General features: G+C 38.1%; 1 protein-coding gene across 2 annotated transcripts in view; it reads right to left on the reverse strand.

Annotated features, from left to right (window-relative positions):
* LOC150088447 (kelch domain-containing protein 1-like) overlaps positions 1-24,133 on the reverse strand; it is a 199,673-nt gene that overhangs the window by 94,353 nt on the left and 81,187 nt on the right. For both annotated transcript variants that reach the window (XM_090369510.1, XM_090369511.1), the window contains exon 5: positions 883-960. In XM_090369510.1, coding sequence (XP_090225636.1) covers positions 883-960 — 78 coding nt within the window. The remainder of the gene's footprint in view (positions 1-882; positions 961-24,133) is intronic.

The raw sequence follows: 24,133 nt of genomic DNA on the forward strand, positions 1-24,133 counted from the left end.
AAAAAAGTCCCAGTGAACCTCAGGCTGCAAATGAACCATTTTCAAGATGATGCACATTTTCTGTTAAGATCCGCCACTGACTATGGGAGCACTCTGGGAGGGTAGTCTGTATTGCTGAGACCTTGTACACACTGGATATGGTAGGTACAGTAACTGGTGATATAAAATTGCCACACGCTGCTATGACTCAGTATATGATCTTACAGAACCCTCCTTGTCAAAATTCCTGGATTTTGTTCTATTCATTCTAACACCCTTCCCTCAACATGAGGTGTTATGCTTCTGGGCCTACCCGCTTGTGCTCCATGTGTGAAGCGCCCATTTTCTCTAAAGTGTTGATGTACCCTGATGAATATGCACCTATTGGGCTGCCTTTGGCGGGGATATGCTTCTTGGTACAAACGTGCAGCCTTGAGTGCACTGCCGTTGGCTTTACCATACATGAAGTGCATGTCCGCATACTCTTCATTGCTGTAACCTCTTTCCATATTGACTATCCTTTGACAAGTACTAGTATGCCTGCTACGTTGCGAAGCATTGAGAGAGAGGAAAGGGAAAGAAGGAGCATAACCTAACCTAAACAAACAAATCAGTGGTGGATCCCAACTAGAAATATGCAATATCTCAAAAACAATTCACTTAAGGACCCATGTTTACTAGACTTTTTTTGCATATTGTAGTCTGTACAGTTCACCTTTAAATTATTGACCATCACTTTTGAAACACCCTGTATAATCACTGGATTATCTGATACTAAAGTGATGTTATGTTTGCCTTCCCACTGAAGTGGAAATTATCACTGATTTAAAGTAGCTTGAAAAATTATCATTACTTTAGGACTTACAACAAAATTTTATAGATAATATAAGTGATTCTACATACTTCATATTGTGGCCAACTCCATTCACCTTTCTCAGGATCAAAAAGTGCAAACTGGTTTGTCCATCCTCTTCTATATGCCTGTGAGATAAACAACATGTATTACTTTTTGCAAATTCATAGTTGATCAGAGATAGTTATCATATTATATTATTTGTCTGTGACTGTTAAGTGTTATTTTTAACTAAGCTGATAAACGTTTGATTAAAGGTCAGCGTTAAAGGCGTGAGAAAAAGTGAAATGTTTGGGATCTCATTCCCAGCACTCTTAACACTCCGTCGGGCGCAATATGTTGTAGAACACGATCGGGCGCATTGAGCCTGGGAAGCACACTTTGATCTACTGATCTTTTCTACGCATGTTCACATTTTCTTACGAAAAAATTGTCAACTACAAACACCAAAGAAGAGAAATAAAACAGTTTGTCATGATTTTCGAAAATAACATAAGTTTATTTGAGAAAATGAATATACATTTTTCCATGAGCTATAATAATGAAAATTGCATTGAATTAGAACAAGAATATAAGGAACTGGAAAATTGGTCATTAATCTGATTCATCATCGATATGTCCTTCTACCTCTCTTTTATAGCATTGAGGACACATGAAAACAGCATGTGAGAGGCAGGTAGCAGTATGGCACTTTTTGCATTCATATTGACTTAATCTCCTGTGATTAGTTTCTGAGGTGCAAGTTTCACATCTGCGTCTTTTCGGAGGTAATTGTTGTTCTGTTTCATTCAGTTGTTCTTGAGTCGGAGCGAATCTCTTCAATTTTTGTTGAAGGTTTGACGGCATCCCAATTGACTTGAGACTTCGTCGAGCAAGTTGACCAAGCACAAGTTCGTTAGAGAGTTGTTTTTTGAACAGTCTCCTTCTCAGATCTGCAAAACCATTGCCGACATATATGATCTGGGAATTGATTGAAGCAATATTTAGCATTGTGAAAAAAATTACCATGGGCCACCGTTTTGTGTTTCGAGACACATTATATGCACCACACATTTTGTCTACAATATCTACTCCCAACTTAGTTGAATTATAGAAAGTGATTACTTCTGGTTTTTGTTTTTCGCCAGTAGAAACATCAATTGAGTCGTCTTCATGCAATGATGATACAAGGAGGACATTTTTGTTCTTTCTTGGGACATAGGATACCAATGTATCACCATCACTACTGAAACCAAAAATACTAGAGTGTTGTGTTCTGGCTTTGGTGGCTATGAAATCATTTGGTAGCTCTTTCCTGTTTTTCCTGATGGTTCCAACGTAGGAGAGTTTCTTTAGTTTCAATTCATTTAGAAGACTCACTTGTGTGAACCAGTTGTCGGCCGTTATGTTTCTTCCCGAGCCAAACAAAGGTTCCGCCAACCTTTTCACAACATCTGGTGCCTTGTTGCTTACACAAAAGGGTCCTTCGTTCTGCTTTCCCGCGTATATTTCCATGTTGAGCAAATAGAACATTTTCGCATCTACTAGGGAGAAAATTTTAATCCCATATTTACTTGGCTTTGAAGGGATGTATTGCCGGAAAGGACAATTGCCACGAAATGCTGGGAGCATTTCATCTATCGTGACGTTTTCACCAATACAGTAGCTAACTTTACAATTAGTCACAAATTTTGTGAATATATCACGTATTGGTGCGAGCCGATCCAGTTCCTTTCTAGCGGATCTTGTTTCTCGATCATCAAATCGAAGACACCGTATGAGACATTTGAATCTCTTGATACTCATGACAAGACTGAACTTGGCAATGCCGTCGCCATCTGTTCCCCATAATTCCTCGAGGGATAGTCTATTCGCTTTATAAACACCAGCCAAGTAGAGTAAACCAATAAATGCTCGTATTTCAACTAAATCTGTATGTTTTGCATCCCGTTCTCTGGAAAATGCTTCTTTGATATTATCTATGTACTGATTAGTATACTTTACGATATCATTTAGAATGTCCTCTGTAAATAAGCAGTTCCAACATTCCACAGGAGTTTTTGCTGTTTTTGCTGCTCCAATAACCCCAGGTAAGCGAGTCTTGATGTTTTGAGGTCTCCTACGAACTTTGCTTTGTCGATGAGTCTTATACCACTTTGTGACTTTATCTTTTCCCATATAAAAGTCGCGATTTTCTTCAATTTCGTCTTCATCTTCACTGCTACCCTCTTGTTCAGTTTCCGATCCCTCTTCACGCTCCTCAACATTATCTTCTGAATCAATGTCGCTTTCGTTTTCAAAATTTTCATCCCTGAATTCGTCATCGTCTTCATCAGACGCCTCCAATAAACGGTAAATTTCTGCAAGGTCTTCGGGTTTATTTAGATTGTACATTTTCTTCGACATTTTTATGTCTGGAACAAACAAAAAATCATGAATGTTTATTGTGTGTATGTCTGTAAATAATTTCTGGCAAAAATATTGAAACATTTCGCAACAAATCACATGATCGGGCGCAATGTGCTTGAGAGAACACAGCCAAAAAACACACTCCTATGTATCGATAATCATGAGATATTTCATAAAATGAAATTACTGATGTAAATATGTGATACAGTATTCCAAATGAATGAGAAAACTTACTTGTCAAACTGCAACGTAATCAGGCGCAATGAGCCTATTAGATCTTTTCACTTGTTTGCCGTAAACGAAGAAAGAGAATCACTAACTGACCTTGCCACTGTGAGTAACACTCGAAGTGAGAAAGCTACCAGGCTGGAGAAGGGGACATGACGTATTGAGATCGCGTGGCAAACTAAAGAATTCGAGGTGTGCCTAATAGATCAGTTGCGCCCGACGGAGTGTTAAAAAAATACAACATGCAACACCATGATAATGGGAAAGGGTAGTGACATGTATCTACCTTGTCTAAAATGGTTGGGGGGTGGTAAATTGATGGTCTGATGAAAGAACAGATTCAGATGCAAGAATAACATCACACACACAGCCTTCTGATGGCTGTAAGAATGGTATATTTTTATGTTATGAAGCAAATTTCATGAACTACTCTGTTTGATTCGAATTTGGGTTTATTGACACAACAGCAACCTAGGCTATAGTGTGCCAACAATGACTACCCTATGTATTAAGACATTTGATTTCTTACACAGTTAAACTGTGTAGGCAATCAGATGTCTTAATTTCGTGATTTATTTTCATTATAGATTAGGTGATGCAATTCAAACGATCAGTTTATGATCCTTCCCTAATAACATGTCCACTCTTCAGTGGACATTTTATTCGGGTATCTCTAGTGTAGCAAGCAGGGTATCTTAGAGTTCAGTGGCTGCCTCCTCCAATGTCTTTCCACAGTCCACATTTTCAACAGTTTTTGTGGATACCAGATGGCCTGATCGTTCACTATTTTCCATATTCACTTTCTTTTAAAAATATTTTATGCCGTTCAAACACACAAGCACTTGACATCAACTCAACTTTCAGTTGGTGTTTTCTTCAGTTTTGTTAAGTATTGAAGATTGATTTGTGGTTCCATTCTTTTGTCTATCATTTTTCTGGCAAACTGCAAAAACACAAGGTAATGAAAACCTGTCTCAATGCAAAGCAAATAAGTGTGCTGGAACATGACTTGGCACATAACTAGGGAAAGGTTCAAGGTCAACTACTGTGCCTTTGTTTCACAGGTGGCCCTTGGCATGTAGTGGCTGCATGTGCGGCCTCATTATTTAATAGTCACATCTTATCATATAATTAAAAATAGTTATAGCTATTTTTAATTTAACTAAAATCATTCTACTATATTTCTACATTCACTGTACCTTGCATTGCTTTATACTCACCATCAGTCTGGTCACCCTTCTTTATCTTCTCCAGAAGTTGTCTTTTTCTAGGTGCAGTCTCCAAACCAAATATAATAAAGAATGCAGTCTAACTAGCACCTTATAAAGAGAGATAACATTGCACTTCTCCCTGCTAGGAAAGGTCCTATAAATCACACACAGGATCCTTCCTAGCAGCCTGTTTACAATGTATGGAATACTTCATGTCAGACTGAATCACAACACCTAGTCTTTTTTGTCGAACTACTTTTAGCTCTTCTTCCCCTAGCTTATATAGCTTATACATGATTCTAGGTTTACATTTAGAAACTTCTAAACTTTACATTTAGAAGCATTAAACTTTAGTTGGCATTTTTCAGACTACATGCACAACCAATTCACATCTTTTTGAAGCAACACAGTGTGGCTCACACTGTTAACCACCCTTCCCACCTTCAACTCATCAACAAACTTTTACAGCTATAGCTCATCTTAGACACCCTCGTCAATAATATTCATGGTGATTAGAAACAGAAGGAGCCCAAACACCAATCCCTGAAGGACCCAATCCAGCATAGGATCATACCAGTAATTTCAACTTCTTCCAGTTTATACAGCAGCCTCCCATGAGGGACCATATCAACTGCCTTACTAAAGTCTAATATATAATATCAAAACAGTTACCTGCATCCAACTACTTAATGACTACATCACAGTCATTTACTAGATTTGTCAGGTATGACCCCCCCCTTAGCAAAAACATGCTCGGATTTATTCATGATTCCATTCTTGTCCAGATGGGCCTGAATAGCATCATCTTTAACCATAGGCTCCATGATCTTTCCTACCACAGAAGTCACCTTTGTGGATTGAGGAGAGAGGCCAGAAAGGTGCCTCCATAGCCAGGTGGGAAGGAGCAGCAGTGTGTAGCACATGCTTCTTGATTAGACCGGGGTTCGAGCAGTCACCACCAAATATGGAGGATGCAGAAAGGTCAGGGAATGACCACCGCATATTCCCGGAGCAATATGGCCTTAGTTGCCAATGCTTCTAAAAACCAAATAACAACAACAGAGGCCTGAATAGCATCTTCTTTAACCATAGGCTCCATGATCTTTCCTACCACAGAAGTCACCTTTGTGGATTGAGGAGAGAGTACTCTTCCAGTCAAAGGGAATCTCCCTGGAGTCCAACAATGCTCTCCCAATGGGATTATGACCTCCCTATCTCTACAGGATAATATTTGATACACTCATACTCCTTTAATCTCATCAGCTTTTTGAAGAAAAACTTGTCTGAGATCATTATATCTCCTATTTTATGGCAGCAGTCTGACACACCATAACACTTCCCAGGGTTTCAAGTTTGCTTTTAATTATAAATATTAATGAGAAGTACCTGTTCAACTCTTCTACCATGTCTGCTGAGCTTTTTATGGACCTTCCACTGTAACTGATTAAGGGACCTACTGGATTTACTCTCTTCTTTCTCCCATTCACTTATGCATCAACTCAACTCCATTCTTTGTTCTCTTTGCTAGTGTTTCCTCATAATCAGCTTTTACTTCACTTACTCAGTGAGTTTATTATTACCTATTCTCTAATAATTCTCATACAAATCAGAATCAGGCAATGGTCTTTAAGTGACCATGCTTGTTTTTTTTTGCTCATTCAAAACTGTGTTTGTATCTGGCACCATACAGTGGTCACTCCAGTTAATTGAGCCCAAGCAGTATCTCATTCCATTATAGTCCACTGTCTTGAAACTGAATTTCTCTCTTTCTCTCCCCCCCTGACCTTTTACCCTTGACTACACAGGTTTCTTTAGATATAATCTATTTTATGGTATTGTGGTCACTGATTGGTATTGGTTTCCTCACTGTCAAGTTTTGATACAATTAGGCTCTTTATGAGAATCAGACATGCCATGCTGGAATACATAGCAATCATCCAGTTTATTCAAAAATTCATTACTGTATAGTGTATTTCTGGTCCACATATTCCCGTCTATAAGAGGTAGATTGAAGTCACCCATAACGAAACAGTCATAGTTGCTAGCTCATTCAAATTGTCTAAAAGAAATTTGTCATACTCCTCTGAGTCATTTGTCATGTAACATACTCCAACTACCACCTTTCCTTTATTGCAAGTCATTTTATAGCACACTCACTCACTATCTGCATTACCTTGAGCTGACTCAGGGAAGATTCTTGTTGTCTTCACCAAAATGAAATTCATCCCATATATCCCATATATGAGTAGCATCATTTGTCAATAGGCTCAACCATAAAAAGCTTTACTTGATCTGATCCTAACAACAACCAATATATTTGCTTGTCCCATTTGAATGTAATAATAGGATCCCCAACGGTAGTTGTTGTCCTTCTAAACGTTGCGTTCCAGGCTGCTGTAAGTTCCAAAAAAAAAGCACGGCAAGAATCTATTTTTGTCTCTTGAGGTAAAATTAATATAATTAATCTATTAGGTTGCCATTAATCTATTAGTCTGTATATCCCCCAAAACTAGCAGTTTTCTAATCTCCCCAAAGCTGCTTCGATAGCACCAGCAAATTTTCTTGTGCCTTTTTTATTTATATGCATCCCATCCCTGTTTTTACAGGAATGAGATACACCTAAATAGAAGTAGCAAATAGAGGGTAATAAAAAATTCTATCCCATGGGCCTTGCACAATCTTTCCAGGTCAGAATTAATGTCAAAATTCTTATGCTGCATTTTCCCATCATCCGTGGGCAAAAGTTCAGACATTCTCTCTTCTTATTTACCCTTACTTGGAAAATAAATCCTCCAATAGAAAATAAATCCTCCTATACTCAATATCACCAGCACTGATGTGTACGATAATATTACCTTTTGCCCCTAACAGACATATTCTGGTCTTATTCTGCCTATTCATTTTGGGCAGCATACTTCCCATTTCTCTAGCAATACAAGCCACAAATAACAGCTACTTCATGTGGAACCAGGGCCTTCTGATTTGTTATTGAAAATAATTTGGAAGTTTGGGAGAATTTGAACAATGCAACACAAATTCAACAATATAAACCAGCTGTCAGGATAACACATGGTATTTTATCTATAATGTTTGCAAATTTGTCAGTGTTGAAAAAAGGTATAGTACCTGTGAAGAGAAGCACTAATGACTTATAACATTAAACACGATTTAAAAATGCATACAAGCATAAAAAGCCAAAGTCAAACTACCTAATGACAATAAAAAATAACAAAAAAACAAAAACTACAATCTTCCAGTGAAGCAGAGTACCCTGTAAACACTTGCAACTGCTGCATGAAAATATACAAAGGACCCACCTAACACTGTTGTATCAACAGTGTTAGGTGGGTCGACAGTTTTCCGACCCATCAACAGTGTTAGGTGGGTCGGAAAACTGCTAGCTTAGGGGGATACAAGGACTAATAGATTAACAGTAGCCACTGGCAGAGGTGAAAGTGATTCTTGCACTGCTTCTATTGGAATGAGCAGAAGCCTGGAAAACAAGATGCAGGGTATTTCAGAGACTGCTGGGAGTCATTGGGGTACAAGTAAACACATGGGTTGTGTTAGGGTAGCTAAGAATAGGAACAGGTGCATCTATACTTGCATGTACACTAATGCTAGGAGTTTGGTAAATAAATTTGATGAATTTGAGGTATTGCTCAAAACATCAAAGGCAGATATTGTTGGGATATCAGAGACGTGGTGTCACACAGATATAAGTAATGCGGAACTGGAATTTGGGGAATACAATGTGTATAGAAAGGATAGACAGGACAGGAGGGGAGGAGGGGTTATGCTATTAATTAAGAAACACATAAAGTCCAAGGAAGTGAAGCCAGTCGACATCGCTGGACAGTGCAGTGTCGAGTCAGTTTGGTGTGATCAAAATTGAGAGTAGGAGTGTGTTATAGGCCTAATGACTGATGAGTATAATAAGAAACTGTACAGGGAAATAGAGTGCCAGTAAATCAGAGAGTCTTATAATGGGGGATTTTAATTTCCCAGATATTGACTGGAATTTCTGGGTTGGTTACACACACACTAGCAAGGCTTTTGTGGATTTATTGGATGATTGTTTTCTACATCAGCATGTTCGGGAGGCAACTAGAGGGAGTAATACTCTTGATCTGATTATCAGTAGTGATTCTTCATGCATTAAGAATCTGCAGGTTAAGAACCACTAGGTGGCAGTGATCACAGTGTGCTGAAGTGGGATTTACTCAAAGAGGTAACTACCATCAGGGGTAAAGGGAACGGTTTTTGCTTTCGTAAAGGCGACTATGGTGGTTTGAGACAGCATTTAAATTCTATACAGTGGGACCAACGGATGATGTTACCAACAGCAAATTCAAAATGGGAAGTATTCAAAGAATTAATCTTGGAAACTTCTAGGCTTTACATACCAACTAAGCAATATTGTTCAAGGTTTAGGCCTAAATGGATGCCAGATGAACTAATGAGACATATGGTAGAGAAGAAAAATGCATGGGATACATATAAATTAACATATGACACAGAAGCCTATGATAGATATAAGCTGGTCTGTAACCAAGTTACAAAGGATGTTAGGCAGGTAAAGGCAGATTATGAGAAATCCTTGGCAAAGGATGCAAAGAAAAACAGAAAAGAGTTCTTTACCTATGTAAACTCTAGAAGAAAAGGGATGAATCAGATTGGTCCACTGGATATTGATGGTTCAACTGTTGATGATCCTGCTCAGGTGGCTAACAAACTAAATGGTATTTTGCATCTACATTCACGCATGAGGAGTTATTCAGGGAGAGGAATGCCAGAGGTGACTTAAACTATGGCAGTGAGCTAGATGATTTTGTAATAACTGAGAGGAAAATGGAGGAGAAATTGTTGAGGATAAACACAAGAAAGGCACCTGGGGTGGATGGGATCTATCCAGTTATATTAAAGGAGGCAGCAAAGGAAGTAAGCCAACCCTTAGCAATAATTATGAGAACTTTCTTGGAGTCATGGGAGGTACCCATGGACTGGAGATGTGCAAATGTGACCCCAATTCACAAAGGAGGATCAAAGGGCGACAAGTAATTATAGACCTGTTAGTTTAACTTCTATTCCAGGAAAATTAATTGAGGCACTGGTTAAAAAAGCACTGCAAGATCATCTAGACAAGACTTCAGTTATAGCTCGGACACAGCATGGTTTTGTTAAGGGAAAGTCTTGCCTGACCAATTTGATTGAATAATATGATGTGGTCACAAAGGAACTGGATGCAGGGAATAACTTTGATATCATATATTTGGATCTTAGAAAGGCGTTTGTTACTACTGCACATGGAAGGCTGCTGAACAAATTGGAACAGTGTGGCATTGGAGGCAAATTGCTGCTATGGATAAAGGGATGGTTGAGTGGTTGTTGTGTTTAACGACACATAGGCTGCTAGGGCCATATTGTGTCTTTCTATGGTTGAGTGGGAGAAGACACAGTGGTAATCAATGGTCTATGCTCATCGTGGACTAATGTTATTAGTGGAGTCCATTTTTGTTTTCTGTATTTATAAATGATACTGATGATGGTATATCAAGCTTAATGTCCAAGTTTGCAGAGGATACGAAGGTTGTCAGGGTTGTTAAAGACACTAATGACAGTACACTGCTACAACAGGATCTAGAAACGTTTAGCAGATGGGTTGAGAGGTGGCAAATGAAGTTTAACATTGATAAATGTAAAGTATTACATATGGGAAGCAGTAACCTATCAACTCTGTGGTACTACACTGACAGTGGTGGAGCACGAAAATGACCTGGGAGTAATTGTGCAGGCAGATATGAAATGTTCTGAGCAGTACAGATGGTCTGCAAGAGTAGCTCATGTTGTCTTGTCAATGTTATACAGGAATTTTTCTAGCAGGGATAAGGAGGTGATTATCACCTTGTATAAGGCAGTGGTCAGGCCACACTTTGAGTACTGTATACAGGTGTGGAGGCCTCATTTTAAGAAGGATGTAGAGCTGTTGGAACGAGTACAGAGAAGGGCAACAAGATTAGTGAATGGAACAAAGGGTTGTTCTTACGAAGAAAGGCTTAAATTTTGCAAACTACAGTGTCTGGAGACTAGGCACCTGTTAGGTGATCTGATTGAGGTGTATAAAGCATTGAATGGTTTGAGCATGCTCAATGCTGATGGCATTCTTCCTCTTGCTCAGAATAATCACCTGAGAGGGCATAAATTCAAAATGAGGAAAGACAGAAGTAGGATAGATGTGCGGAAGTTTGCCTTTAGCCAACAGGTAGTTGGTTGGTGGAACAGACGTCCGTCCTTTGTTGTGGAGGTTGGTGGCCTGAATAAATTTAAGGCTGAGCTGGACAGGTATTTGGAACAAATGGAGGGGTGAAATGGGAACGGGTTTTTTTTTTTTTTTTTTTGGCTGATACTGTATAAGCTTGCTTACTTGCATCATATGCCTCTACTAATGCTAATGCTAACAGTATATACCTAATGGATAAATGAACTACACATTTTTTTCAGGTGCTGGTATAAGTTCAACTTTTTTTAATTGATTTGAAATTATTATTTTTCTCTAACTTTTGATTTAAATTTAGTAGTGTAGTATTTGTTTGCGATTTCCTGATTAATTTGGTATATTTGTTCTTTACTTGGCCCTTGTAATTGCTTAAAAAAGCACAGTCGACTCCTGCTGGCACTGTGTTGTATCCATAAGAATTTTAGAATTTTTACTGCCATTGTTTTAGTATTGATATAGCAGATACTGGAGGTTTCTATGTCATTTTGTAGCAGTGTAATCAGTATCAGGAGAAGTTTATAAACTATAATTCATAGCACTACATATGTGTTTTAATATCTTAACTTTAACACATAAGCAGTAAAGTTTAATATTGACAAATGCAAAGTACTGCATATGAGATCAGTAAACCCAGACTAATGTACTAACAGTATGGTACCACACTCAGGACAGTGGAGAATGAAAAAGAGACCTGGGGATAATTATGTACTCAGGTATGAAGTTTTCTGAGCAGTGCAGACAGCCTGCCAGAGCAGCTCATGGGATCCTGTCAATGATATACAGGAATTTTGTTAGCAGGGATAAGGAGGTGTTTATCCCTGTGTATAAGGCAATGGTCAGGCCACACCTTGAGTACTGCATACAAGTCAGGAGGCCTCATTTTAGGAAGGAGGCATAGCTGCTAGAACGAGTACAGAAAAGGGCAATGAGATTGATGAGGGGAACATAGGGTTGCTCTTACCAAGGAAGGCTTAAGTTCTGAAAATTACAGTGTCTGGAGACGGCACCTGCGAGGTGATCTGATTGAGGTGTGTAAAGCCTTGAATGGTTTGAGGAAGCTTAACAATGCTGATGGGATTCTTTCTCTTGCTCAGATTATGCACCTGAGGGGACATAAATTGAAACTGAGGAAATGCCATTGTAGAATAGATATGCAGAAATTTGCCTTTAGTCAGCAGGTGGTTGATTGCTGAAACAAACTTCCATTGGTCATCGTGGAAATTGATGGCTTAAATAAATTCAATGAAGAACTTGACAAACTTTTGGAGCAAATGGATGGGTGAAATGGGAAGTTGTTTTTTTTTTTTTTTTTTTGCTAATACAATATAAGCTTGCTTTCTTGCATCATATTCCTCTACTAATGCTAATGCTAATTAAAGTGTACAACATTAATATTTGTAGAGCCTTTAGTTTCAGTGATTTGGCATAGATATAGTATCACAAATAAGTCTCTTGAGAGTTAGAATCACGTAAATTGGCAATATCAAATTCAACTGCTGAGAATTTAGAAACATAACGTTACAGCATGATAGGAGATACTGAATTCATATAAAAAAAACTTGTTAGGAGATACCAAATACATATACTGTAAGCTTGATATTGGAATACATATAAATATTCAATAATGTAAACTTCACAGCATAACCAGTGCACAGTGTTATTACAGCATTATGATACAAGATTGGTGTAGTGTTTTTAATTATATTGAATTTGAATACATGCCTCAGACCAGAGCAGTAGGATTGCTGTGTCTTGTGGAGAAATGAAGGATATGGTTGTCCTCTGAACCACAGCCTTATGAAATGTACTGCTTGCTTGATGTTTGTGGACTCTCAGGAATGGGAAATATTGCCAAGGGAAATGTCTTTGTGTGAGGATGTTAGGTGCAAACTCATCATTATGGGCCTTTATGAGAGCTTAAAGGATTTAAATTGGGGGCCATCAAGCTCTCAGCTGCCCACATCAATGCCAGAGCTTGCGCTTGATCATAAGACAACAAAGTGGCAAAAACCCAAGTCAGCATGCGCTGGTCCCATAGGAGCTAGTTGTTGTTGGCGATTCTATTGTCAGGGAAATGGAAAATATATTGTGCAAAAAGAATAGGTGGAATAAGATGGCAGGGGCAAAAGTTGATGATGTTATAGAGTAGATATCGTCTTTTAAGGGCACAAAAGGTGATACTGTTGTATACATTGGCATTAATGGTAGGAGCTCTGTGGACTTACTTAACAAGTTAGTTAAGTAAGTTAAGTAACAAGTTACAAATGCTAATGCTAATGTCTGGACAGACACAGTTCTGTCCAGACATTAGCATTAGCAGAGGCATATGACGCAAGAAAGCAAGCTTATTCAGCATCAGCCAAAAAAAAAAAAAAAAAAAAAACAACCACTACTCCCATTTCACCCCTCCGTTCGTTCAAAATACTTGTCCAGCTGAGCCTTAAATTTGTTTAGGCTATCAACTTCAACAACAAGCGATGGGAGTCTATTCCACAAACCAACTGCCCGCTGGCTAAAGGCAAATTTCTGCACATCTATCCGACATCCGTCCTTCCTCAATTTGAATTTATGCCCTCTCAGGTGATTATTCTGAGCAAGAGGAAGAATTCCATCGGCATTGAGCATGCTCAAGCCATTCAAAGCCTTATACACCTCTATCAGATCACCTCGCCGGTGCCTAGTCTCCAGGCTCTGTAATTTGCAAAACTTAAGCCTTTCTTCGTAAAAGCAACCCTTTGTTCCATTCACTAATCTTGTTGCCCTTCTCTGTACTCGTTCCAGCAGCTCTACATCCTTCTTGAAATGAGGCCTCCAGACCTGTATACAGTACTCAAGGTGTGGCCTGACCAATGCCTTATACAAGGGAATAATCACATCCCTGTCCCTGCTAGAAAAATTCCTGTATATCATAATAGAAGCGAGTATATAAAAGACAGCCTTGTAAATCAATTCAGCCCTGAAAAGATTGTGCAAGGCTCATCGGGTAGATTTTTTCTCAGCGTGACCTGTGCTTGTCAGGAGAAACTGCTACTACAGAGATGGGATACACTTAAATAGAAAGGATGCAAGAATATATGATAATGCTATCAAGGCAGTGTTAGGTGGGTTGGAAAACTGCTAAGACTAATAGATTAACAATAGCTGCAGGCAGAGGTGAAAGTGATTCTTGCACTGCTTCTGCTGGAATGACAAACAGCCTGGAAAGCAAGATGCTGGGAATTTCAAGGACTGCCAGGAGTCATCATGGAACAAATAAATACATGTGCTGTGTTTGGGGAACTAAGAATAAGGACAGGTGCATGGACACCAATGCTAGGAGTATAGTAAATACATTCGACGAATTTGAAGTGCTGGTCAAGACATCAAAGGCGTGGTGTCACACAGATATAAGAATGGAGAATATGAATTTGGGGAGTACAATGAGTACAGAAAGGATATTGTATATATTGTCAAGCAGCACCAGGGGTTTCCCCTGCAAACTCTGTAAATGCCAGAGATAGCGTAAATTATAGTGTTAGTTTGTGTAGTGTAGTGTTGGCCTGTTGTTCGTCTAGCATTTACCCAGGGGGGGGCCCCCTAATGGGACATTGCCTCTCCTTGCCTCGTGTAGATAACACCCCATGTCAGAGGAGCCAATCCTCATATGGGTGGGGCTGCTAAGGAAAAGTAAAAGGTTTGTACTTTTTGCCTGGAAGCTACCAGACAAAACATTTTCTCATTTCCTGGTAGCTTACACCAGGCAAAAAGTTGGGATGGGAGGAAGAAAGTCATAGGTGTGTGTGTGTGTGTGTGTGTGTGTGTGTGTGTGTGTGTGTGTGTGTGTGTGTGTGTGTGTGTGTGTGTGTGTGTGTGGCCCCTAGGCACATGCCCATCTCCACCTAGATCTCCTGTTTTTAACAGTAATACTGTTAAATGGGCCTGACATGAAAGAGGTGAAGAATGAAGATTGGGGGAAAAAAAAAAAAAAAAAAAAATATATATATATATATAGTAGTAATATATAACATTTGAAGCAAAATAAGCAGAAAAAAGGAAAATAACAAAAGTTATAATATGTCTAATGCTCCAAAACACGCAGTGCAGCATTAGAGGAAGCAAAAGGATATAAATAATGTGTGGTTTGTAGAATAAATAAAGGTGTCTGTGCAAATGGAAATGAAAAGTCCACAAGGTGCCAGAACTAAGAGAAGTTTAAGGGATAGTAGAAAGTGTAAGTGAAGTAGTGGTTAAACAGGTGAAAGAATTTTAAAAACCTAGAGCAAAAATGAACTGGGACTGAGATAAAAGAAAAAAAAAGGAATATACAAGTAAATAAATAAATAAATAACACTATATTCATATGGGAGGATGATTTTAGCAAGAGGTCGAATCAAGGGATGGCATATATGCATAATCTGAATATAGTAGATGAAAATTTGATACATAGCCAGGAAATTCATCAGGGGACTACGCCTGACCATGTATCAGGCACTGCGTTTCTAAACTTGTCTACTAGTATTACAATAAAAGGCCTTAAACTAAGAGAAGTTTAAGGGATAGTAGAAAGCGGAAGTGAAGTAGTGGTTAAACAGGTGAAAGAATTTGAAAAACCTAGTGCAAAAATGAACTGGGACTGAGGAAAAAAAAAAAGGAATATATAAGTAAATAAATAACTCTATATTCAGCTATGGGAGGGCGATTTTAGTGCCCGATACATGGTCAGGAGTAGTCCCCTAATGAATTTCCTGGCTATGTATCATATTTTCATTTATATTCAGATTATGCATATTTACTATCTCCTGATTTGACCTCTTGCTAAAATTGCCCTCCCATAGCTGAATATAGTTATTTATTTACTTATATATTCCTTTTTTTTTTTCCTCAGTCCCAGTTCATTTTTGCACTAGGTTTTTCAAATTCTTTCACCTGTTTAACCACTACTTCACTTCCACTTTCTACTATTCCTTAAACTTCTCTTAGTTCTGGCACCTTGTGGACTTTTCATTTTCATAGACACTTTATTTATTCTACAAATCACACATTATATATATAGCAGACTCTCGATTTACTGATTGGTTTAACCAGGACACTTCAAGAGTCCAAATTAAATTTTAAAATAAATAAATAAATAAATAAAAAAAAACACTAGGTCGTCCTTAGAAATTATTGCAAATGCGGCACTTGTGAAGCTCCAGAACTGGGCAGCCTTGTACATCCTTACCATTTTGGCAGAAAAAACAAAATCCATTCTCCTCAAGGGCAGACTACAAATTAGAAGACCACCTACGATGAAATTAAACTTCACTCCCGTCTGACTGTACACAGGGGTTAAATACTTAGGTATTTACATTGACTCGGGTCTTACTTTCCATAACCACCTGAAATATCTAGCCACCAAAATCCGGAAGTATGCCGCCATGATCAGGAGGATGAGCAGAGCCGACTGGGGCCTGAAGCACAAAGCTCTGACCCTCATAACAAAGCAGTATATGTCCCGATAGTTTGCTATGGTGCCTCCACCTGGTACAGACAAGCTACACTAGCAAAAAACAAACAGAAGCTGGATACAATTCAAAGGTTCATGCTGCTATCAATTAGCAGGGCGTGCCGCACTGTTAGCACCCCTGCCTTGCAAGTTCTAACAGGTTGTCAGCCACTCTACCTAGAAGTAGTCAGGCGAGGCCTATATTACCACCTTAGAAAGGAATACCAGCTGAAATAGTAAATCTCCAGCTGGATCTTGCAAATAACCCCAGGATAGAGAAGAGGAGAATCACCCAACACCTACAAGCGATATGGCAACAGAGCTGGGAAACCACACAGAAAGGAGACATCATGACGCAATTCCTCCCAACTATAAACCATACTCACCCAGAGCCCCCCTACCTGGTTCTCACCTGGTCTGCATATGACGTTTATTATCACTGGATACGGCCGCTTCCGTCAGAAACTCACAGCTATGGGGATTGAAAGAAACACGCGGTGCCATTGTGGAGAAGAAGAGTCCTGGGGGCATCTCATGTATGAGTGCCCTGCCTATGACAACAGTAGAAATAAATTTGTTACTGCAATTCAAAGGAATCCACGTAATCAAGAGTCCTTGCTGCTGCTGCTCGACACTCCTGCACATACACAGTTAGGGCACTAACTGTGTATGCGCAGGAAATCTTTGCACTGCGGCTAGCCAAGGTTGCTGAAATGAAAACAACATTGGATCATGCTGCCCAAGGCCTGAATCAGACTGGCGTGGGTTAGCTCCTTCTCTGTTAGAGGACACTGCTCTGACAACTTGCTAATCCTTTAAGGGTAGGGAAACCGCTGGCACCATTCTGGTGCGGGACTGCTGGCAACCCCTTATAGGGTAGGATCAGCCAGCACCGTTCTGGTGTGGGATTGCTGGGACTCTGGAGAACTGAGTGTGGGATACAGAGTCCACTGGCCTCTCGTGATCATGCAGGCACACCTGTCCACTGCTACTTTAACTCCCACTCCAAAAGGTTTAGAATTCAAACACAGGTAAGGAAACTCGTTCACCTGTTTTTTCGGCACGATGTGCGTGCATTCAAGATTAAATTCTTCGTGATGTTGATGAAGGGATGGTTCGTCTGTTACAGAAACATTTGCCTCCAATGCCACACTGCTCCAATCTGTGCAGCAGCCTTCCATGTGCAACAGTATCAAAAGCCTTTCTAAGATCCAAATATATGATATCAAAGTTATTCCCTGCATCCAGTTCCTTTGTAACCACATCATTGTATCCAATAAAATTGGTCAGACAAGACTTCCCCTTAACAAAACCATGTTGTATCCGAGCTATAATTGAGTCTTGTCTAGATGATCCTGCAGTGCTTCTTTAACCAGTGTTCCATTAATTTCCCTGGAACAGAAGTTAATCTAACAGGTATATAATTACTTGTGTCACCCTTTGATCCTCCTTTGTGAATTGGGGTCACATTTGCACATCTCCAGTCCATAGGTACCTCCCGAGTCCAAGGAAGCTCTCATAATTATTGCTAAGGGTTGGCCTACTTCCTTTGCTGCCTCCTTTATGTTTATCCTCCACAATTTCTCCTCCACTTTCCTCTCAGTTATTACAAAATCATCTAGCTCACTGCCAGAGTTTAATTCACCTCTGGCATCCCCCTTCCTGAATAACTCTTCATGTGTGAATGTAGATGCAAAATACTGATTTAATTTGTTAGCCACCTGAGCAGGATCATCAACAGTTGAACCATCAATATCCAGTGGACCAGTTTGATTCATCCCTTTCCTTCTAGAGTTTACATAAGCAAAGAACTCTTTGCTGTTTTTCTTTTCATTCTTTTCCAAGGATTTCTCATAATCTGCCTTTGCCTGCCTAATTTCCTTTGTGACTTGGTTACAGACCAGCTTATATCTATCATAGGCGTCCATGTCACCCATTAATTTATATGTATCTCATGCATTTTTCTTCTCTGCCACATGTCTCATTAGTTCATCTGACATCCATTTAGGCCTAAATCTTGAAAAATATATCTTAGTTGGTATGTAAAGGCTAGTAGCTCCCAATATTATTTCTTTGAATGGTTCCCATTTAGAATTTGCTGTTGGTATCTTCAGTTGTTCCCACCATATAGAATTTAAATACTGTCTCAGACCTCCGTAGTCCCCTTTACGATGGTAGTTACCTCTTTGAGTAAATCCCAGTTCAGCACAGTGATCACTGCCACCTAGTGGTTCCTTTATCTGCAGATTCTTAATGCATGAAGAATCACTACTGATAATCAGATCAAGAGTATTACTCCCTCTAGCTGCTTCCCGAACATGCTGATGTAGAAAAATATAACCCAATAAATCCACAAATGCCTTGCTAGTGTGTGACTGACCAACCCACAAATTCTAGTCAATATCCGGGATATTAAATTCCCCATTATAAGACTCTGATTTACTGGCCCACTCTATTTCCCTGTACAGTTTTTTATTATACTCATCAGAGTCATTAGGCCTATAACACACTTCTACTCTCAATTTTGATCTCCCAGTGCTTATGTCACACCAAACTGACTGGACACTGCACTGTCCAGCAATGTCAACTGGCTGCACTTCCTTGGATTTTATGTGTTTCTTAACTAATGGCATAACCCCTCCTCCTCCCTTCCTATCTATCTTTCCTGTACACATTGTGCTCCCCAAATTCCAGTTCTGCATTCGTTATATCTGTATGACACCACATCTCTGAATTCCGAATTTGCCCTTTTGATGTTTTGACCAACACTTCAAATTCATCAAATTTATTTACCAAACTCCTAGCATAGGTGTACAGGCAAATATACATGCACTTGTTCCTATTCTTAGCTACTCTAACACAACTCATGTGTTTACTTGTACCACAATGGCTCCCAACAGTCTCTGAAATACCCTGCATCTTGTTTTCCAGGCTGCTGCTCATTCCAATAGAAGCAGTGCAATAATTATTTTCACCTCTGCCAGCGGCTACTGTTAATCTATTAGTCCGTGTATCCCCCCCAAGCTAGCAGTTTTCCGACGCATCCTAACACTGCCTCGATAGCATTAGCAAATATTCTCGCACCCTTACTATTTAAGTGTATCCCATCCCTGTAGAAGCAGTCTCTCCTGTTAACAAGCACAGACCGGGCTGGGAAAAATTCTACCCCTTGAGTCTTGCACAATCTCTCCAGGGCCAAATTGATCGACAAGGCTCTCATCATATACTCCCTCCTATGGTGTCTGGGCAGAATTGCACACACTTTCAAATTCAACCCTAATTCATGGCTTTTTTTCAACAGTGACCTGTACTTGTTAAGTAATTCTGCTGGTCTCCTACTCTTAATATCATTAGTGCCAACGTGTACAACAATATCACCTTTTGTGCCCTTAAAATCTGCTCTACAACGTCATCAACCTTTACTCCTGGCATACATACCCTGGTCCTGTTCCATCTATCCTTTTCCCCGTTTCCCTGACAATAGAGTCACTGACAACTACTAGTTCCTGTGGGACCAGTGCATTCTGCCTTAGGGGCTGCGTGATGATCAAGTGCAAGCTCTGGCATTGATGTGGGTAGCTGAGAGCTTGATGGGCCCTCAATTTAAATCCTTTGAGGGCGTCCACCCTATCCTTCAAGTTTTCTAGGCCCATAACAACACACTGAGTTTTCACCTGATTTCCTCACACTCCTTACATTGTGCGCACATACACAAAGACATTCCTCTTGGCAGTATCATGTCCTGTACCTGATTGCTCCACAAACATCAAACAAGGAATGCATTTTAAAATGCTGTGATTTAGGGGGCAACAGCTCGCCTCAGTTCTCCCCTGAGCCACAGCACTCCCATTTGCTTGCGCCTTTTGCTTTGCTGCTCTGGCCTGGGTCATGATTTCGATTCAAATTCAGTACAAAATTATAACCCTAAACTTATACCCTAATGCAGTTATAACACTATCTATTCTATATATATAAAATATAGAAAATTAATAAATAACTTATGTAAAGTAAATTAAACAAGAACTAATTAATGCCATCTATACATATCTAGATAGAACATTACATCAGTCTTATTATTTATCTTTTGTATAGTTTAAGTACAATTAGTAAAATAGGTAAGATATATTTCATATAGGATAAGCTGGTAGCTACTTAACCCTATAATAGCCATAACTGGTCCACGAGGCCAAACCTAGCAAAGTGAAAATAAAAATAAAACAATTAATAAACATAATAATATGTATCAAGTCAATTATAGGTAATAGGACACATTGAAAGGAACTTTATCGAGGGCTAACCCTTTCAATATGTCCTCCTACAATTAATCCGGATATCAGTTTCTGATATCATCTTCCTGTTTAACACGGTCAAAAGGTAATTTATGCGATAAATGGATAAGTATAATTAAAGTTAGACAATAATTTTGTTGTTAACAGGCTGGATGACTTTAGCCCGACCGATAGCTAAGACAGCAAAAGCATATATTAAGGAAAAAGAGTAATAAATGAGAACCAATATCCTTCAATTAATATCATATTAATAAGTACAAAAGGATCAAAAGCTAAAAAAGGAGAATGGATTCAAGGTTTAAGAATAGCAATAGTACCTCAATCCCCCTTGAATTACTCTAATAGTTCATGAGGTAAGAAAAATAGAATATGATAGTAAAAGTTAAAAGTAAAGGGAAAGCTATAATGCAAATGTACGTCGGATTATACCGGGAGCATAACTTCCCGTCCCTTACAGAAAGAGATTCTGGTATATCATAAGTATAATGAAGCAAAATAGGATAATATAATGTATTATACGGAAAAGAAGCAGATGGTGGAAAGGTTAATTCCTACATGCTTAAATCGTGGTAAAAAGTTACGTTAAGAATACCAAACTAGTTAGGCAAAATCAAACTTACCACGAAAATGAAATATAAGAAAGACCACGCTGTAGAGCACGTGTTATTTTATATCCAATGTTAGCAGATGCCAGCGCCCTCACAGTTCTGACATGTAATTTATTTGAACAATAATTAAATAAAGTAAGCCTAATAGCAAAAAAGGGGCCCAATAGCATAATTCGGCATATGGCCCTAAAATTCAGTATTATATTAAGAGGCGAAAAAAACAAAAGTAGTTAGATATAAGGTTCTCAGTAGAAAAAGATGGCTAAGGGGGAAGCCAAGAATTAATTACTACCTCAGAAGCAAATATAGGTACAACTTTTTCATTGAGCGTAAGCTATATTAGTATTGCTCCTGAGGCAGTGCCTAATTATGTACATATGTACAGGCTCTGCAGATACCGCTAAAAGTCAACAATACAGTAGTTGAATAAGTACCAATAAGGAGAGTAAAATATTAATGCCGCAAAACTTGAGCTATGATGTAATGCTGGTTAAGATGATAATTGTATTTATTTAAAGCTATCAAAATAGCTGTATGTAGGTTTATATTAATAAAACGTTCCGGGAATCCATTGTCGATTAGCTTATGTCTAAAATGTATAAGTGTGCTGATTATATTATCTGCATTATTGCAAAATTTTACCCTTTCTTAGCTTTTTTTAGCTTTTACTCCTTTTGTACTTATTAATATGCTATTAATTGAAGGATATTGGTTCTCATTTATTACTCTTCTTCCTTAATATATGCTTTTGCTGTCTTAGCTATCTGTTGGGCTAAAGTCATCCAGCCTGTTAACAACATATTGTCTAACTTTAATTATACTTATCCATTTATCGCACAAATTACCTTTTGACCATGTTAAACAGGCAACTGATATCAGAAACTGATAGCTGGGTTAATTGTAGGGGGACATATTGAAAGGGTTAGCCCTCGATAAAGTCCCTTTCAATGTGTCCTATTACCTATAATTGACTTGATATATATTATTATTATGTTTATTAATTGTTTTATTTTTATTTTCACTTTGACTAATGATCATCCTTTACTAGGTTTGGCCTCGTGGACCAGTTATGGCTATTATAGGGTTAAGTAGCTACCAGCTTATCCTATATGAAATATATCTTACCTATTTTACTAATTGTACTTAAACTATACAAAAGATATATATATATATATATTTTTTTTTTTTTTTTCAGTTTTGAGTATTATCTCCGATTTTCGTTATATAACTTCCATATCAAGTTATGTATTAATTAATAATGTTATGTTTGTAAATCTAAGCTGTTATATGTATTTAGTTAAAAAAGTACAATTTAATTGACAATGAAGTTTAACAAGATTAATAAATTTTACTGATTAATTGATAATATTATATACTATACTAAGCTAACACTATCTAGTATGGGATATAACACTGTATTGTATAACAATGGTGGCAAGTTACGAACGGTAAATCTACAGACACATTAATTAGCTTCCAAAATCTCGCTATCTAAATTCAGAATAAACCAAGGATCTTGACTAGGTCTATAAGTTACTTATAGAAAATAATTTAATATAACAATTAAGTCAATAAAGCGGCTAAATATAGCTAAAAACTTTGTGTTTGCCGGAGCTGCAAAACTTGTAAAACATGTGGATTGGACACCCTTACCGATACTAAGTAATAACCTACAAAATCTCTATTGAAGTTAAAAATTAATCTAAGTATCATAACTAGGAATATAAAGCTACTCTAGAAAATAAATTAATATGCTAATTTAAGTTAATAAAACAATCAATAATGATGATCACGGCATGAACAAATTGCACAAGCAAGATATGGAGTAAGAAGCTTAAAAATAGGAATGAAGAGAAGATTCTTAAAATTTATTTAGGTTTTTTTATATGACTAATGATTTCAGTGAAAGGAACACACATTTCACCATAATAACATAAAATCCCAGCTATTGGTATTATCGCAAATGCAATAAGATCGAGTTTACTATCCATTTATAATAAATTGTACACAGAAAAGCCCAATAAACTGGAAAGTGCAAATTGTTTTTATTGTAGTGACCTCCAGAAATGTGTTTTAATAAAATGTGAGCTCACGTGCAGTGATAATAGCGAGTTTTTGCTTTAACCCTGTGAAAATCTTTACAGAAAATTTCATTTTGACCATTATCATGGTGCCAACTAAGAGAATAAGTGACAGTGGTACTACTAAATCTATCAAAAAAATTAAAAAAAAGGAAAGCGATCGATTCGGATAAGAAAATTAAAATATGGATGTTTGAAAATGGTCAAACATTAACAAGTATTGCACAGAATTCAGATTTGTCAGTGCGAACAGTGAACACAATAAAAAAGGAGAGACACAGAATACAAGAAGCAGTGAAGACATCGGCACCAATGAAGTCAACTATGATAACCAATGCTACGAAATAACATATCAGTTTTTATTGTACAATTTCTTCCTTTTATGTTTTCTTTTCTTATTACTACTTTTCCTATGTGCCACTCCAGCTACTTCACTGCTGTCCCCAGATAAAGGTTTTAATTGACCTAATTAAAAATATATAACTAACTAACTGAAAAACATGCAACTATTTTTCTTCATTCTTCTGAGGATATTTTGTGGTTTTTGCAATTTTGGCATATCACTGATATAGTAGCAATATTTTATTATTCATTCTCGAGTTATGTAAAACTCGACTTATGTAAGAAGTCCTGGAACATATCTCTGATGTATATCAGGGACTTGCTGTATTTTTGGATTAACTGGGAAATAGATTATCCAGGATTTTTTTTTTTTTACCATTTATCCCAGAAAATCGAGAGTCTACTGTGTGTGT

This window comes from Mastigoproctus giganteus, chromosome 3 (assembly GCF_048544385.1).
Source record: "Mastigoproctus giganteus isolate SK-2022 chromosome 3, ASM4854438v1, whole genome shotgun sequence".
NCBI classification, from domain to species: domain Eukaryota; kingdom Metazoa; phylum Arthropoda; class Arachnida; order Uropygi; family Thelyphonidae; genus Mastigoproctus; species Mastigoproctus giganteus.